Genomic DNA, 18,108 nt, shown 5'->3' with positions numbered 1-18,108 from the left:
TTAAAATCCCTACTCTCCTTTCAGATAAATCACCTATCATACTTTGTCATGAGCACATCTTGGCACTTCTGCTCAGATATGAACTTGTCTTTCTCTAAAATTTAACAACACATTATACCTTTCTCAAGGAACATGCCCTGCCTAGTATTTTGCTCCTAGAATGGTACTGTACATTCTACAAGACCATATGGGCTGTGTGTGAATCATTTTTTAATTAGCCTGTAGTAACTAGGATAGCAATCTGCACTTTATAGATGCTCAAGAAAGCATTCGTCCTATTTAATTGTGTTGATATTCAGTTCCTAATCTCAGGGGAAAAAATAATGATTTCATAAGTAAGGTTTTTGTAGTTTTAGTTTTAGTTTTTAATTTTCCCATTTCTAACAGATTGAGTGAGTTTCTAAAAATGGTTCTCAGCTCAAATCTGAGTTAGGCTGACCTGGGGAGTTTTTTCAAACAATTCATGTTTAGACTGTATCCCAAGCCTACTGAACCAGTATCTGTATCTGGAGAGGTATTATGTTAAGGAAAAGTGCTTCAAGTTACATCTCCAGCTGCTGCAAATGGTCCACAATGTTTCTGGCAATAAATGAAAAAACACATTTTACTCTTGATTACAGGAAAACTTCAAGGTTTTCTATCTTATAGAATGGAGATGACACTTGAGATCATTATAGAGATGTGCAAGATATTCTTCAATATAAGCAAAAAGAAAACCTGTTTGAAAATGAATGAAAAATCTTTTGGGATACACATGACAAAAATACCTGAAGTCACAAATATGTTAATTTTAAAACTTTTTTTAATTTTTATTTATTTTTGAGAGAAACAGAATGTGAGCAGGAGAGGGGCAGAGAGAGAGGGAGACACAGAATCTGAAGCAGGCTCCATGCTCCGAGCTGTCAGCACAGAGCCTGATGCAGGGCTTGAACCCACGAACACTGAGAATATGACCTGAGCTGAAGTCAGACACTTAACCAACTGAGCCACCCAAGAGCCCCACAAATATGTTAACTTCGTAGTGAAAAACAATTACCATGAATGGGAAGAAGAGGTAGGGCTTTGTGTTCTTCTTTTGGAAAATCAACACATTTTTCATGCATGTTATAATATAAATAGGCTGTATTTTTGCAGACTAAAATTACAAATTGCAAAATAGTCTGAAGGATGGCATGAGATGATAATAAAAAGGACAAAAAGAAACAATGTTGTGTTGCTTCAGAGCTGAATGACTGAATATCTTGTCTATACAAGTGTCCATCAATTGAAATGGTATTTAAAACTCTGCTTCCTTTCATTAGGAGACTGTTCTTTGGCTAAAAGCATCTATATAAGAAATTATTCCTGAATGTTTTAAAATATAATAGAAACAGAAAGGTTTTAATTTTAAGGACAAAAACTAAGAACCTACGGAGATGCTAACAGGAACCTGAATCACAACCTTCTGAGGTAAAGCAGGTGGTACCTTAATTTTCATGGAGAATAAAGTGCAGTTAAAGGTTTCTTTTTTGTTATTGCTCGATATTAAAATAGGATCTAGAATTCTACATTTGGAAAATACTGATTGAATTTGCATATGATTTAGATGTTTTTGTCTCTTCAACTAATAAGAGTGCAATACATATTAATTTAATGAATGAAAAAATTAAGATAAATCACATGTAATATAAACAAATCTCACAAACTTAATGTTGAGGGAAGCCAGACACCAAAGAGTACCTACTACTTAATTCCATTTGTTTAATTCAGAAACAGGCAACACTGAAGTATGTTAACAAAAGTCAGGAAGGTGGTTAACTAGAAGGAGGGGAAATAATGAATGGAAGAGGGAAGAGGAAGGCTTCTGCAGTGCTGGTAAAGCTGTTTCTTTCTTTTTTTTTTAAATTTTTTTTAACATTCATTACTTTTTTAGAGACAGAGTGTGAGTGAGGGAGGGAGACACAGAATCTAAAGCAGGCTCTGAGCTGTCAACACAGAGCCCGATGTCGGGTTCGAACTCAAGGACGGCGAGATCATGACCTGAGCGGAAGTCACTTAACCGACTGAGCCACCCAGGAGCCCCAGTGGTAAAGCTGTTTCTTGATGTGGGTGCTGAATATACTGTATTGAATGCTGTATTCAAATTTGTGAAAATTCATTGAGCTGTATATTTATGATGTGTGCACTTTTCTATACTACATTAACGTTGAATTAAAGTTTATTTTACACCTCCTGCTCTGTGCTGACAGATCAGAGCCTGGAGCCTGCTTTGGATTCTGTGTCTTCCTCTCTCTCTCTGCCTCTCCCCTGCTCACACTCTGTCTCTCTCTGTCTCTCAAAAAATAAATAAATAAAATGTTAAAAAGTTTATTTTAAAAAAGGACCCTTTAGCTCCATCTCTTATTATGTTTGGAAAGACCTTCTAAATTCAGAGATTATTTTGTAGTCTTCTATTTTCTTTTCTTTGTGTTTTATTCTTTTCATTTATGTGGCTATTTTTTGCTCAATGGTATGAGTTTTAATTAATTCTTAATTAAACTTAAATCTTACTTAAATCTTACACATAAATTATTTCAAATCATGTAAAATGCTCAATTGGTTATTTTCCAATTTGTCATTCTTCCTATTCTCATTCTAAATTAAAACTTGACCGGCCTTGAAAACACAGGCTTCTTTCCCAGCAGGTCTGAACCTGACTTATTGTAGAATATTGGGTCCTGAGAGTTATAGATCTTACTACTAAATCATGTTGATAAGCCAAATTAAAAAGTAACATTTTCAGGTAATTTGAGTTCTTTTCCTGTGATGTAGGGGAGCGACATTTACCACTCCAAAATGTGTCTCTTTAAAGTTTTATCCATGTAAGTAATCTCTACACCCAACATGGCCTCAAATTTACAACCCCAAGATCAAGAGTCGTATGTTCCTCTAACTGAGCCAGCCAACCTCCCCCAAAATGTGCCTCTTTTGTATGTGGATTATTTTATGCTGATTATTTTTAAGAAACAGAAGGCTTGGAAAAACCTTTGACCTTCCACCTAATTGCCTAACAGAATTTAGATAGAGGACCAACTCCAGGAAGGGAACTATCACCATAGATTACTATACTATGAACTAGGTATAGTAAGCAGGGAGGTAAACCCCCTATAAAACTCCTATGGTGAACAGACCTATCAAAGTCTGTTTGTTAAAATTCCTCCTGTGTCCCAATTATTTCTGTAGGGCCCAGCAAACATTTCTTACCAAACACTTATTCTTTTTTTATCTTCCTGTGAATAAATCTTCTTTCCCTTTGAAGTCCCAGACCTCTACCCATTTCTCCTTAACTCTGAATGGGATATAAGCCTCAATTGCCTGGCTGCCTCTGGCCCTTATAGTCTTTATGGCACTCCCATATATATGTAATTAAGTTTGATTTTCTCTTGTTAATCTGTCTTATGCCAATTTAAATCTTAGACCAGTTGAAAGATTCTTGAAGGATAAAGGAAAATTTTTCCTTCCCAACAATGAGTTAATCCTAATTCAGCAATGGTGGCATTGAGATACAAAATCACTTGTTTTGAAAACACAGACTTGTAACCCACATCTTTTCTGACACACATTTATAAAACCTCAGCTCCACGCATTTTCCCTCTTTCCAGAGTTTGCCAGAATGTTCTGTGCTATTCTCAACAGTTCTCTACAAATTCCCGTTCTTCTTTTTCTAGAACTATATAAATCCTATGACTAAAAATTCTGTTTCTCCACTACTATGATTCAGGATTTCTTTTGTTCCAATTCCTTTTCTCTTTCCCTAAACTGCACTGTAAAAACTTTTTCTACTGTACTGTTGCTCTCTTTACTATTCTTTCAGTATCCATAGACTTAAAAACAAATTATTCCCATCACAATGTTGAATTATGATACTGTTGGCAAAATAAATACCAATTTTAGCCTTGTAACAAATATTTACACTCTTTTCATAAATATCCACATTTATTTCACCTTTTAACCTTGTGGAAACTAAAAAATTATAGAACTAACTGTAGGAAAATCATGAATTCACATTAATTACAATAATGGCATGATTTCATTACTTATTTCTTAGATATGCTGGACTTGGCAAATGACTGGAAATGGTAGCTGAGAGCAAGGGAGGAGTCAATATCATGTTTCAAGTCTGCAAGCCTGGGATTATGATAATGTCTGGAGATAACACTCGAGAGTGAAATCCAGTAGAGTCCAAGTAAATGTAAAAATATAAAAACATTTGTCTACTTAACCACTGTTCAGAGTGAGTCTACTCTAAACCTCTTTGTCTACTCTTCACAATTCAATCTCTTATGAGCCTTTCCTACTACTCCAGTTTCCAAGGACCTTCCCTAGGGCTCCCCAGGTCACCCTATAATCCAACAATTAAAAAGTTGACCCTGACAAAGAAAAGGGTTTCCAGGGGCCTATTTTAATTGCACAGCTATCATCTATTTTGATGGTTGATAAACATTTTGAATATCACCCCTGGTAATCTCACAATAAAATAAAACCTATGAGAGGAAAGGCAGATTTAGCGGTGAAGTTGATGATTAATTCACATTGGACATAATTAAATAGACTCAGTTTCTTTGTTAAATACAAAAAAAAAATCTAAGGTGTCTACAAATAGTTTTTAAAAAGTGAGAAAATGACAGCTGAATTAATTACTGCCTGAAGTTTCAACTAAAGAGATATAATCGCTAACATCATTTAAGATAATTTCATAATTTCAAGTAAAGGGCAGAAATGAGAAGATAAATAACCATCACTGATAGAGGATTGGGTGTTTATCAAAAAGACAACAGAGTTATTTCAAATACTCTCTTCTGTAACATTGAAATAACACAAGAAGCTACTCCATTAAAGACACTGTAACTTACATTGTGGGAAACAGTAAGACAAAATACAGTCCTTAACCTCAGGGAGTTTACAATTTAATATGACAGCTAAAGCAGAAACAAAATTTCAGCATAAATCATAATATGCTAGATATGCTAATTAGCATTCCTAAATGGTAAACACAATACACAAAAGAGAGGGATTAAATGAATTTAGATGTATAGGAAAAGCTTTCAGACAATTTGAGACTATTTAACTTGGGCTGAGGGGCATCTGGGTGGCTCAGTCAGTCAAGCATCTGACTTAGGCTCAGGTCATGATCTCAGCATTCATGGGTTCGAGCCCCACGTTGGGCTCTGTGCTGACAGCTCAGAGCCTGGAACCTGCTTCAGAGTCTTTGCCTCCCTCTCTCTCTGCCCCTCCCCTGCTCATGCTCTGTCTCTCCTTCAAAATTAAATGAACATTTAAAAAAAATTTTTTTTTAAATTTAAATTGGACCAGAACAGAAAACCAACAGGCAAAAATTAACACAGAAATGGAAGGACATATAAAACACATTAAAGAAAATTAAAATATTCTTGTATAAAGATTAGAATTGTGTATTTTCACTAGCCTGACAAATTGTTTAGCACATAATAAATGCTCAATAACAATTTCTTTCAAAATTAGTTAATAGAATTTCTATTAGGACATAGAGACATACAAAAATGATTACCACCTTAGATATCATCATATACATAATTAAATCAGTCTTTAATGAGGGTAAGAATTATAGATTGGAGGGAAAAGGGGACAAAACCCCACAAACTATATGTGAGGAAAATCATTACCTAAATTCGTAGGAGGTGGAGGAACAAACGGTATGGCAGTAAACAACATGTAGATTATGAAATTCCATTTATCTACATTTTTAAAAAGTCTCCAAGGAGTGGAGGTGGTGGAACAAGAAAAGGAAAGTGAATACACATTTAGGACATTCAGGGTTAACTGCAAGCAATCAGACAGCTATTGTTAGGGAAAGTTTAATTAGAGTAAGTGAGAAAATTTTAAGTAATGAAAAAACTACAAAAGGTTTGCACGTGCTTCTCCTAAATGAGTTATAAATGCCTTAGACAACTTACAAGTAAATTCTTGAGTGGGGCACTGGACCGAGAATGACTGTTATTTCACACCATGATGATGCATAATTGCAGAACTAAAACATCAAGTGTGTTTATCAACTATCTTCAAAGGGAACAGACTAGAAAATGATAGATAGCACTTACATGGTATTTCCCAGATAAATGAAGTTTGCACTTATTCTAAGTGTCACTATTTAAAACGACTACATTAGACACCGTGCAGAGTGCTAATAAAACCTGTACTCTCCTTGTTCAGCACATTTCAAGAGTCAAATTTTATGACTGGCAGCTCACTAGTTCAGCCTTTTCATGAAGTCATCTTAGAGAGATAGCGATCTACTCGGTGGCCCATTTACAATCAGTCCCACATCAGAGCCACGAGGTTTTAACGGAGAGCTGTTCTGTGAACACTCCCTGAATTTTAAACGAGCCACAAAGTCAGCTGAAGCTACTTCAAGCAATTGAAGCTTTTCAAAGATACTACCACTGATTGCTTTGTAACCCAGACAAGTCAGTTTCTCAGCACTTCAGCTTTTCAATTGTTAAAATGAGGTTTTAAATATTCTTCCTTCACATCACTTGACGAAATGGTGGGGATTATGGAGACGATTTTAGTAAAGTGGTTTTAACTTGTTGAAAATTGGTACATTTACACTGATTATTCATACTAAGGTCAAGCAATGTCTCTGCACTCAGACCACTGCCAAGGTGTTTAAATAGAAAAGGACAAGTGACTATATTTCTTCTGTTGCAAATTAGCTCAGGCTACCCATTTTAATGTCAACTGGTTACTTGCGCAACAGCATTGCCACATTTTTGTAGGCATCAGGGTGCACAAGATGTTTGTTACAGAACTAATCTCAAGTTGATGAATTACGTTAAACATACCATTAGATTTATGACCCCAAATCACACCACTTCGTGAAGTTACTAATTTGCGAATATAATTATCACCTCACTTATCTGAAGCACCCTAGCTAGTAAAACAAAATGTGATTGTAAGCAAGTAACACTGTCAAGCATTGTTCACTTAAATTCTTGACTGAAATATTCTCTCTGAACTGACAGATCAGGTTACTTTATGGGTTACCTATGGTTAAATTCATACACAAAATAATATAGATATCTGAACAGTTTTCCCCCACTTTGTAAGGGGACACTCAAAACTATGACATACAGACAAATAAAACTGATTTAAAAATAAAACAAAGAGCTGATATAAAGTTACTTAAGATGTATATTATATGGGTTTAATTAAACTTTACATCGTGCTATCTGGTATGACAGTTGCCAACCAGATGTTGCAATAGGGCACTTGGAATATAGTCAGTCTGAATGAGGTATGCTGCAAGCATCAATAACATACCGGATTTCAAAGACTTAGTATAAAAAATGTAAAATGTCTCATTACTAATTATATTGATATTGATTCTATATTAAAATAATATTTTGCATATATAGAATTAAATAAAATATATTATTACATCATTTTCATTGGTTTATTTTTAGTTTTCAATGTTGCTACTAGAAAATGTTAAATTACATATGTGATTTGCATTATATTTATACTGGACAATGCTGATATAGCTGTCAAAAACAGGTGAGAGGAATCCACTGAGTAAATAATCTTTTTTCTAAATAGAGGGAACAAAAGTTCTCAACCTAGATACAGAATTTAAAAATTGATACATGTACATGATTCATGACAAATACTAAAGACAACAGGAAACAGTTTCTGCTGATAATTACATTGTATCATGAAATATAATGAATGTCAAATCATGTTCACCCTGATTTCAGGAAAGAACATCTACATTGGGAAATTATGTCAGATAAGCAAAATGTGTGTAGAAAGTATAATAACCATGTTATCATAAGCATATGTAACCACAAGCTGGAATATCAACTTGTAGAACAATCTACACAGTGACTACTACACATGATAAAACTAGTATCTAGATTCTATGGCTTTTAGGCATTATTGTTATTAGAGACTAATGTGCCTTTTAAATTTCATAAATCATATTTATTTAGAAGAAAGACTTATCAAAAATTATTTAATTATTTTAATTTTTCTTTTTATATGTCATTCTCAAACATCATTTTGCTAACACTGAAAAGCTAATTACTATACCCGGGTCATATAAAATTATGCACTGAAGTTTCTTAGATTAAAATATGGATCTATATTTTGGATTAAAGAAAGAGCATTTTGACCCATTAAAAAATTATTAAACCAGTTATAAAATTATAATACACTCCTGTAATTATTCTGCTAATCATATAATTCATTTCCAAGGAATGTTCAAATTTCCCCCTAACAATTCTTCCCCTGCCACCATCATCCCCTTTTGATTGTCAGACAGTCTTACTCCTGAGAGTTCTTTTGAACATGCTGTTAATGATGGTATATGGAGGTGGAATTTAAAATTAAATCAACATGGGATCCACCACCACCAATAGGTGAAGATCCAATGACAAGATGAGTTCATCAAATTTCAACACCTAAATGTTTTCTTTCCATCTAAATTCATGTCTCAAAAGTAAATCATTGTATATCAAAAAAAAAAAAAACCCTAATCTAATGACCCAAATGCTTCACTTCCTTTAACTACATTCTATAATCCCCCCATCTTTCTATTTCTACTCTCCCTCATGCGCTTGTTCTCACTCAAGCTCTTATTCTCATAATCTAAGACAGCTCATTTATCAATTGGATAGCTATCAAGATTCTTTCAAAATCTGAAATACTCATTTACCTCTCCTAACTTCCTGTTACATAGGACTTGCTACCTAGGAATGCTTCATCCACCTCTCTGAGTAATATAAAATGTTAGGTAATGGCATACTTACGTTAAAACGTTTCTTAAATACTACTTGCATTCTTATTCATTACAACATTATCAATTGCCAAAGAATCATAGAGTAAGACCAATGTCCAGGTTGAAGGCTTTTATTTATATAACATGATTTATAATTATAATGTTAGAGAAATATAGTGTATTATTTATGAGTGAACTGTTGGACGAAGAACACTGCCAGGTTCAAGTCCTGGCTCCACCATTTGTTCCTTGTGTGACCTAGGCACATTACTTCTTTGCCTTGATTTTTTTATCTGTAAAATAGTATTAATACACTACCTATCTCTTACTGTGAAAATTAAATAAGGAATAACATGAAAAATGCTGAGAGAATACCTGGCATATTAAAAATATTCAATAAATCATATGCTCAAAACTCCAATATCAAAAAAGAAAGAAAAATGATAATTAAATTCCAAGGTAATTCTGATCTCCAAAACTATTCAAAATTTTTGTGGCTCAGAAGTAGACTGGAAGACAGAAGGAGAGTCATAAAATCTCACTTTTCAAAGCAGGACAATAAAACATCTACAATGTCTGCAAATTTTAGATTAAAGGTCATACATGCAAATGAAATCTGAATTTATATACTTCATTTCAAAGTGTTCAAATTAAAATTTCCCTAATTTCCTAATAGAGAAAGGCCACCATTGTTGCATTCTCAATTAAAATTTAAAACAGGGTATGATATAAAGCATAAAGTCCTGCTTTACTCAGATTGGCATTATTTCTTCTATTTATTCTGAGGTGCAAAACTCATTTTCTCAGTGAATAAAGTTTAATGAAGCAATGGAGCGAGCATATGTCTCTATGAGAAAACATAATGTTTTCTACTGAGATTTCTCCAGAATTCATGTAGAAATTGATTATCTTTCAGAGTAACTTTAGGGTTGCCTGGGTGGCTCAGTCAGTTAAGCATCCAACTCTGGACTTCGGCTCAGGTCATGATCTTGCAGTTTGTGAGTTCGAGCCCCCCCCACCCCGCCCATTGGGCTCTACGCTGACAGTACAGAGCCTTCTTGGGATTCTCTCTCTCTCCTTCTCTCTCTGCCCCTCCCTCACTTGTGCTCTCTCTCTTTCAAAAATAAATAAATAAACTTAAAAAAAGAGTAACTTCAAATGGTGTTAGGATGCTTTAGCACAGTCATGCTTGAGATACCACTTGAAGAATGAAACCAATTATTTGGTGAGAGCTGAAGTGTGGGATAGTATCTTCACCTCTCTCTCCATCCCCCCTTATCAGTCCACAAAAAGGAGAAAATACTAGTTGGGCCAAATTCATGTCACCAATTGGACCATGTATGCAAATGAATGGATGGGGGTGGGGGAGAGGGGAAAATGGGTGATGGGCAATGAGGAGGGCACTTGTCAGGATGAGCACTGGGTGTTGTATGGAAGCCAATTCGATAATAAATTATATTTAAAAAAAAAAAAAAAAGGAATGACCTGGGGCAAAGTGAGATGTGAGCATTTCTGGGTCCCTTGGCTTAACATCATTTAAAACCACATCAGTACTGGGGCGCCTGGGTGGCTGGGTCAGTTAAGCATCTGACTTTGGCTCAGAACATGATCTGAGTTTGTGGGTTCGAGCCCCACGTCAGGCTCTGTGCTGACAGCTCAGAGCCTGGAGCCTGCTTCAAATTCTGTGTCTCCCTCTCTCTCTGCCCCTCCCTCACTCTCACGCTCTGTCTCTCAAAAATGAATAAATGTTAAAAAAATAGTTTTTAAAAACACCTCAGTATCAATCCTACTTAAAACAGTAGAAACAGTGGAAAAATAAAGAAGAAAGAGAAAAAAGTAGTGTGTAACTTCTCTGTTAGTATTTAACATGTACTGTGATATGCAAAGGAAAACCATGATTTTGGAGCTCTGAACATTGGCAATCACCAGACATAATTCTAGAGTTTTGTTTTGTTTTTTTGTTTGTGAGGTATGTGCCTTTTTTAGGGGGTTAGGGGTACTCAAGTGTTCCCATGGATGACAGGGCATAAAAAGTTATAGGAATCTTCAGGGAAATTATGAGGCACAGACATTTGAGAATCACTACTATGCAGCTATATAAGACATCTGTAAGTTTTCCAATGAAAAATCAAGTCCCAGTTGAAAATCTGCAATGTTACTAAAAGTGAGGAAGACCTCTATTATATTCTCCAAATTGAAAAATTACACTAATGCTTAAAATCCCATGTAAGCACCTCAGTAACATTTGGCAACATCACACAATCTGCAATCTGAAGATTAAAATTAAAACATATGGTCATACTGATATATTTTTAAAGAAAACAAATTTCAAGAGCAAGAATAAAAGAAGAGATTGTCTTACCTCCCATCTCGATCCCAGTCATACACCTCTACTTTGATTGTTCTGTCCGTGAGGAAAACATACACATAAAGTTACTTAGTAAGATTAAAATAACATGATTGAGCATTAAAAAAATAAGTTGCAGATTTTCTTAGATGAAATAATGTAGGTTCCATAAAATAGTTTGAAGTTGATTTTGTTGATTTTATTACTATATTTTGATTTATATCTTAAAATGGGCTTTTCAAATCTTATTGATTCTTCAAAGGCATAGGGAAAGTATATGGGAGGAGCATGCGGAATTTGACACAGCTCCTCAATGAGAAGGTCTGCAACTACTTTCCTACTCTTGAAAACCATTGTGTTAGAGCAGGATTTCTCGATTTTAGCATGAATCACAATCACATGGAAAGCTTCTCACACCTTGAATTGTTGGACTTCATGCCCAGAGTTCCCAGTTCAGTGGGCTTGAGTTGGGGCCTAAGAATTTGAATTTCTACCAAGTTAAACCAGGTGATGCTGATGCCGCTCATCAAGAACCACACTGCAAGAACCACTTTCTTACAAAATGAGTTCAGTTAGATAAAGTTATGATCTTGTTAAATGAATAAAAATGACATTCAACTTCAATTTTCAAGGAAATTTAACGACATGCTGCTAATCAATAGTTCCTTCTACACTAGTTAATAGAATAAATTTGCATTTTTCTAATACTCAAGTAACAAGATAAATAAAATAGCAAAGATATTGGGTTTTTACTTTCTATTTATTTGCTTTTCCTTTGGGGGTAAGGGCTTTAATTATAAACCTCATAATCAACTTCTATTTGAAAAAGAAAAAAAAAACTTTAATGTCAAGAAATCTTAAGATATATTGTGGGAGGATCTTCAGGGTCACCTCACCCAGTTACTTGTAAAGCACCAGAATCTCCCTGTCCTCCATCTATATAACTTTTATGATTCAACATCCATGAGAACAGTGATGCCAAATAGCATTTTCCATAGGAGACTCTTAAATATGGAGAACAAACAGAGGGTTACTGGAGGGGCTGTGGGAGGGGGGATGGGCTAAATGGGTAAGGGGCATCAAGGAATCTACTCCTGAAATCATTGCTGCACCAAATGCTAACTAACTTGGATGTAAGTTAAATAATAATAATAGCATTTTCAAGAACGCCTCAGAGTTGATAATATACGTAGTCATAGTCTTCTACGTTTACTTATTCCACTCCAGAAAGATAATGCCAAATTAAAGCATTGAGGCAATGAAAATTCTACAGTGACTTTTGAATAATATGTCAAAACAAACTAAAATTTAATGTATTTTTAGCATTTTGCGTATTTCTGGCCTTGGAAAATCAATCAGTTGAACCAAACTTTAGTCAAATTATCCCTCTTCCCCAAATTATCATGAATAAAAAAAAAAAGCTATTCAAAAATTCTGAATAAATCGTCTGTTGGTAAATACACATTTACATAGGTAAAGAAGCACCCTAATTTTTTTAAATTTGGCTTAGATTATCAGATACAAAATCTATAGTAAATATTCAAAACTCTCAGAAAAGTCGTCATTTATTTTACCTGTCATAATCACCATTACATAATGCTCTGACTGAGATCTTGAATGCTTGCCATACAGGATTTAGAGTGTTTTTGACAACTTCTGTTTTATGACAAATTGTAAAACTGTAAAAAAAAAAGTTTCCAGTTATTTTTATAATTCAGTTATTATATACAGCTTAAGTAGTAATTCTTCTTTTTCTTTCTTGTGTAGAACAAATGTTGTCAGTCTCTCTGTGGCTGGTATATCATTTAGCAAAAAGAGATTTGTTTTAAAACTTTAACGATAAGCTCACTACAACACAAAGCAATGAGATTCTGCAATAAGTTTGTGAAAGATGATCTTTTGCACATTCAATAAATTCTAAAGTTGCTTTGTAAATAATCTCTATAAAAATTGTGATGACAAATCAAACAGTGAAAAATATCTATGTATGCCCAACAAGATTAGCTTGTTATAGTGCTGAGAACAAAAACCTGGTTGGGTGGGTTGAAGACAGAAAAGAGAAACAGAAACAGAGTGTGGAGACAATATGTTTGGAGAGTTTAACTGTAAAGAGAAATTGGGGGTAGCTTCAGGGGATAGATTAGTCCCTAGAAAGTTTGTGGTTTTCGTTACTTTAAATTTTTCTCTCCAAGATGGAAGAAAAAACAGCAAGGTTGTATACTGAAGGAGAAGTCCCAGTAGATAGGGAAACAATTTATGATGCATAAGAGAGAGGGGAGAAAGGCTTCAGCAATGTCCTTAAATAGATGAAAGTGGATGGGATCCAGGGCATCAATGCAGAAGTTGGCCTTGGGACCTCAGATAGTCATTCTCTAGGAACATTCAAGAAGGCAGAGTGCACCGGAGATGCTGTGATGGGATCATGAGAAAGTTCTCCAACTGCCTCCATTTTCTTATGAAATAGGAAGCATGATCATCAGCAAAGAAGAAAGTGAGCAGATGTGCTCAAGTGCCTGGGAGAGAGGGAAAGTTGGTGGATTAAGTTAAAAAGTAGGATTCTTGAAGAGGCCTAAGGGCCCCACTTAAGGTAAACATCATGAATTTATAGTGAGACAACCCAGCTTATAGTTCTTTCTTTATCTAAACCATGGGCTCTATATATCTAAAGAGTACACAATAAGAGGTCAAATCTATGTAGCCTTAAAGGTGGTTTTCCGATTCAAATTCCAATGTTGTTTCCACCGAACCATTTTAATCTCCATATATCAATTAGGTCCTGGAAATGTTTTTGCCTAACATAAATGTATGCAAAGTTCATGAGCTATGAAATTATCCTGGCCAGAATGATACCCAAACCCAATCCTCAGGAAGACCTTAGTAATGAAGTGTTTCAAACACAGGGACCCCTGTAACAGTCATGAACATGAGAATATGACATAATCACTGTAGTGGACATACTGCACATAACCCCCACAAGACAATACTCTCATTTCAAAAAGGCTCTCAGTTGATTTTCCTCCTCTCAGTCAAGAAAAGTCTACTTCTACTAAGGGATCAAATAGAAACATAATCTAAAAGGATCAAGTATTCATTACAAGATTTATGGCATTAGTGCTATCCCCTTTCTGGTAGTACCCTCGCCCATCTAAACAAACTCCTGCCACTAAATTCACAAGCTCAAGAGAACAGATCTGTGGTTATATGTTCTCAGAGTTGACTCACCCAAAAGCACTTTAGGGCCAAAAGCCATGAAAAGAAAGATGGAAGACAGACTGAGAAGATTCAAAAAAGGGTCATTGAGATACCTAAGATGGAAGAAAAGCAAAGGACATAAGGAAGGAATAGGCAGGAAAAACACAGAAGGAATCAAATGAGAAAAGACAGTACACAAAAATGGTTAAGAAAAATTCATGGGGAGAGAGGCACCTGGGTGGCTCAGTCGGTTAAGCCTGACTTCAGCTCAGGTCATGATCTCACAGTTTGTGAGTTCGAGCCCCGCGTCGGGCTCTGTGCTGACAGCTCAGAGCCTGGAGCCTGCTTCAGATTCTGCGTCTCCCTTTTTCTCTACCCCTCCCCAGATCACACTATGTCTCTCTCTCCCCAAAATATGTAATTTTGCCCTCAAAATTACATACACAGTTGACCCTTGAATAATTCAGAGGTTAGAGGCATTAACCAACCACACAGTCAAAAATCTGCATGTAACTTTTGACTCCTCCAAAACTGAACTACTAATAATAGTCTACTGTTGATCAGAATCCTTACCGATAATATAAACAATAAACACATATTTTGTATGTGTATTATATTCTGTGTTCTTGCAATAAAGTAAGCTAGAGAAAAGAAAACATTATTTGAAAAAATCATAAGGAAGAGAAAATGCATTTACAGTACTGTAGTATATCAAAAAAAAAAAAAAAATCTGGGGCACCTGGGTGGCTCAATTGGTTGAGCATCCGACTTTGGCTCAGGTCATGATCTCATGATTCGTGATCTTGAGCCCCACATGGAGCTCACTGCTGTCAGTGCAGAGCCTGCTTCTGATCCTCTGTCCCCTCTCTCTGCCCCTCCCCCACTTACTCTCACAACTCTCTCTCTCTCTCAAAAAAAAAATAAAAACATTGAAAAAACAGTCCACGTTTAAGTGGACCTGTGGAATTTAAACCCATTTTGTACAAAAGTCAACTGTCCTGTTTAGAAACAGGAATCCACCTCCCTTCATAATACATTATTAAAAATCTACAAAGGGACTTTCTCTTCTTGTGTCATATTCTTATATGTATCAAGTCTTTGGTATGGTGGTAGAGACAGATATCTAGATAGATGATATCTAGATACATGGATGGATAGGTAGATAGAGCAACCGCCTGACTACCTTCAAACTAACATGCCCAACAATTTATTAACTTTTTGGTCTTTTTGTTTATGGTTAAATCAGAACTTCTGTTATGTTCAGAGTATAACCAGCCATAATAATTAAATATGTTGATAACCTTTGCTCTTAAGAAAGTGACTTACTTTATTGATCTATATTTATTGCTACATAAATACATATATCTATATTTATAGATCTCTCTCTCTCTCTCTCTCTCTCTCTCTCTCTCTATATATATATATATATATATATATATACCAAATAGGATTATATATACCTTTTACTAAAAAAGCAGCTATTCCAAGGGGACATTGTTATCTAATTATGAATACAGTTTAAGTTACTAAATAAATGTGAGAGCAAGAAAATAAGAATTTATAATCATAGGTTGTTAAGGATCTTTATTAATGCTTCTATTAAAACTAAGTTTTACCCTATCTTATAAAATGAGGCTCAAACACAGTAAGCAACAGACAATTTTTGAAATAGCTTCATATTCAAATAAATGTTAAAAATAAAGCTAAAATCTTTGCAGTTAAAAATAGAGACTTACACATAAAAAGTTAGGAGTAAAAGCATTTTTACTCATTCAAAAGTCATCAAAACAAAGCATAAATATACATAATGCACTAGCATATATGCTTTAAAATATATATTTGAATATAGACGGTGACCTAGTTTGCTGTGTGTAATAAAATGGAAAGTTTTCTGAAATGAGATTCACCAAATTTTAGCAACAGTTTTTAAATGACTTGAGAGTTTTTTGATTAATTGTACTCTTTTCTTAATATTGACATTTTATTTAATCAATAAATTACTACCATTTTTTACACACATAATTAATTTTCATAATATAACTCATGTGTGAGGGACTGAGATTCTCTAATTATACAATTAATGTTTATAAATAAAGAAAAGTAGTAACAAAAATAGAAAGTTCAGAAAATAAGTAGTTCAGACAGGATGAGAGATAACACTCTTTTGACTAAAAAATCTTGAACCACTCTTTAGGTTTTTTCCACCTTTGAAATGACTGGCAAGTAACTATTTTCTTCGTTGTCCCATATTTTTCACATGTATAAAAGTACATCAGCATTTTTACCACCAAGATAGAAGTGAAGTACGAAAAACGTGATAATATGACACCCTAACAGCATCGCCAACAGTTGCTCAGTTGTATCCAAAAAAAATCTCACAATGAGCAAAGCATCATTTGATATTGCTCAGTAGCAATATTTTAAGTAGCAAATATTCTATTTTTATGTAACATTTTATATACTTGTTTTAGAACATTAACATGGGTAATTTCATTTGTAAGTGTAGCAGTAGTCACAGGTTTTTATCTTTCTGTTCCCTTCATTTTTAATCTGTGAAATAATATTTTCCCTTTAGCTAATACTTTGCACGCAGTTCAGGAAAACAAAAAAAGGAACACTATACAATAAGATTAATAATAACAATAACAGCTAACATTTATGTTTTATGTATTAAGCAAGCTTCCATTGTTTTGTGTAGTAACTCACTCAGTACTGTCAACAACCCTGTGAAGCAGCTGTGATTCTTAGCCCATTTTACAGATGAGGAAACTGGGTTGCATATGGGTTAAAAACCTTGCCTATGGTCTCATAGCTATTAAGTAGCAAAGCCATGATTTAAACTTGGGCAACAGAACCTTAGCCCATAATTTTACCACTAAACTTGCCCACAGATACTGACAGTACAATATGAATCACAACAGAAAAAATAAGATATATTTAATGATAGAATCATACATATTAAATCATATTTTGCAACCCATGGATAAATTTTCAAGCCATATAGAAACCAATCTAATCATGACTGCCAAAAGAATTCAAACTACAAAAATGTAATGACAAATGTTATTGCATGTTAGGTAAATATTATTGGGAAAAAATCCCAAACCCTGCAGTGTAAAAAGCAACCCATAAAATCCAAATCCTTCTCAAAAAAGATGGTTTTTCAATTTTATAACCCAAAACCTTAGTTTTAGCATTTTAGATTTCCACAAAAATGTAACTCTTTCATACTATTAAGGCAATATTGTAAGTGTAGGGAAAGTACAGGGGAAATGTTTCTTTGAAGCTGAAAAGTCATTCATTTTAAACATCACACAAAACATATAAAATGCTTGTAAAATTACACATTGTTATTGAGATGCAAAAATCAAATCAATTTTTAAAATACCAAAATATGTTACTGTTTATCAATTTACTGAGCTTCTCTGAGAAAAAATAATCATTCAAATATCATTCTTACTATAGAGTCAAAAGGCATAAAAGATAAATCTACCTGCCATCTTCATTACTTCGATAAAATACAAGAAAAGGGTCTGACTTTCCAAAAAAGTCCTTCTTGTCCAATTTGTTCGCACAAAATTGCATCAGAACAGCATCCTACAAACAAAATTAATAAAATATCTCAAAACCTGGGTTATAAATAACTAGAAACTGCAGATCACAAGACTTGACAAGAAAACAAATTTACCATTTTAATGCAAATGGCCAAGTGTGCAAGAATCCCGGACAACATAAATTACTTTCAAAGGATTGTGAGACTAAAAAACTGACTCTGCAAGTTTTTGTTCTAGTCAGA

The 18,108-nt window shown here is 34.4% G+C and overlaps 1 protein-coding gene across 2 annotated transcripts in view; it reads right to left on the bottom strand.

Moving 5' to 3' along the window:
* The window catches only part of CPNE8 (copine 8), a 227,624-nt gene that overhangs the window by 96,777 nt on the left and 112,739 nt on the right, over window positions 1-18,108 (bottom strand). For both annotated transcript variants that reach the window (XM_058743122.1, XM_058743121.1), the window contains exons 8-10: window positions 17,806-17,909; window positions 12,695-12,799; window positions 11,136-11,177 (exon numbers count right to left, since the gene is read on the bottom strand). In XM_058743122.1, the coding sequence (XP_058599105.1) occupies window positions 11,136-11,177; window positions 12,695-12,799; window positions 17,806-17,909 (251 nt within the window). The remainder of the gene's footprint in view (window positions 1-11,135; window positions 11,178-12,694; window positions 12,800-17,805; window positions 17,910-18,108) is intronic.

This window comes from Neofelis nebulosa, chromosome 8, assembly GCF_028018385.1.
Source record: "Neofelis nebulosa isolate mNeoNeb1 chromosome 8, mNeoNeb1.pri, whole genome shotgun sequence".
NCBI classification, from domain to species: Eukaryota; Metazoa; Chordata; class Mammalia; order Carnivora; family Felidae; genus Neofelis; species Neofelis nebulosa.
Note: the sequence above shows the minus strand (reverse complement) of the source record. Positions and strands in the feature narration are given on the sequence as shown.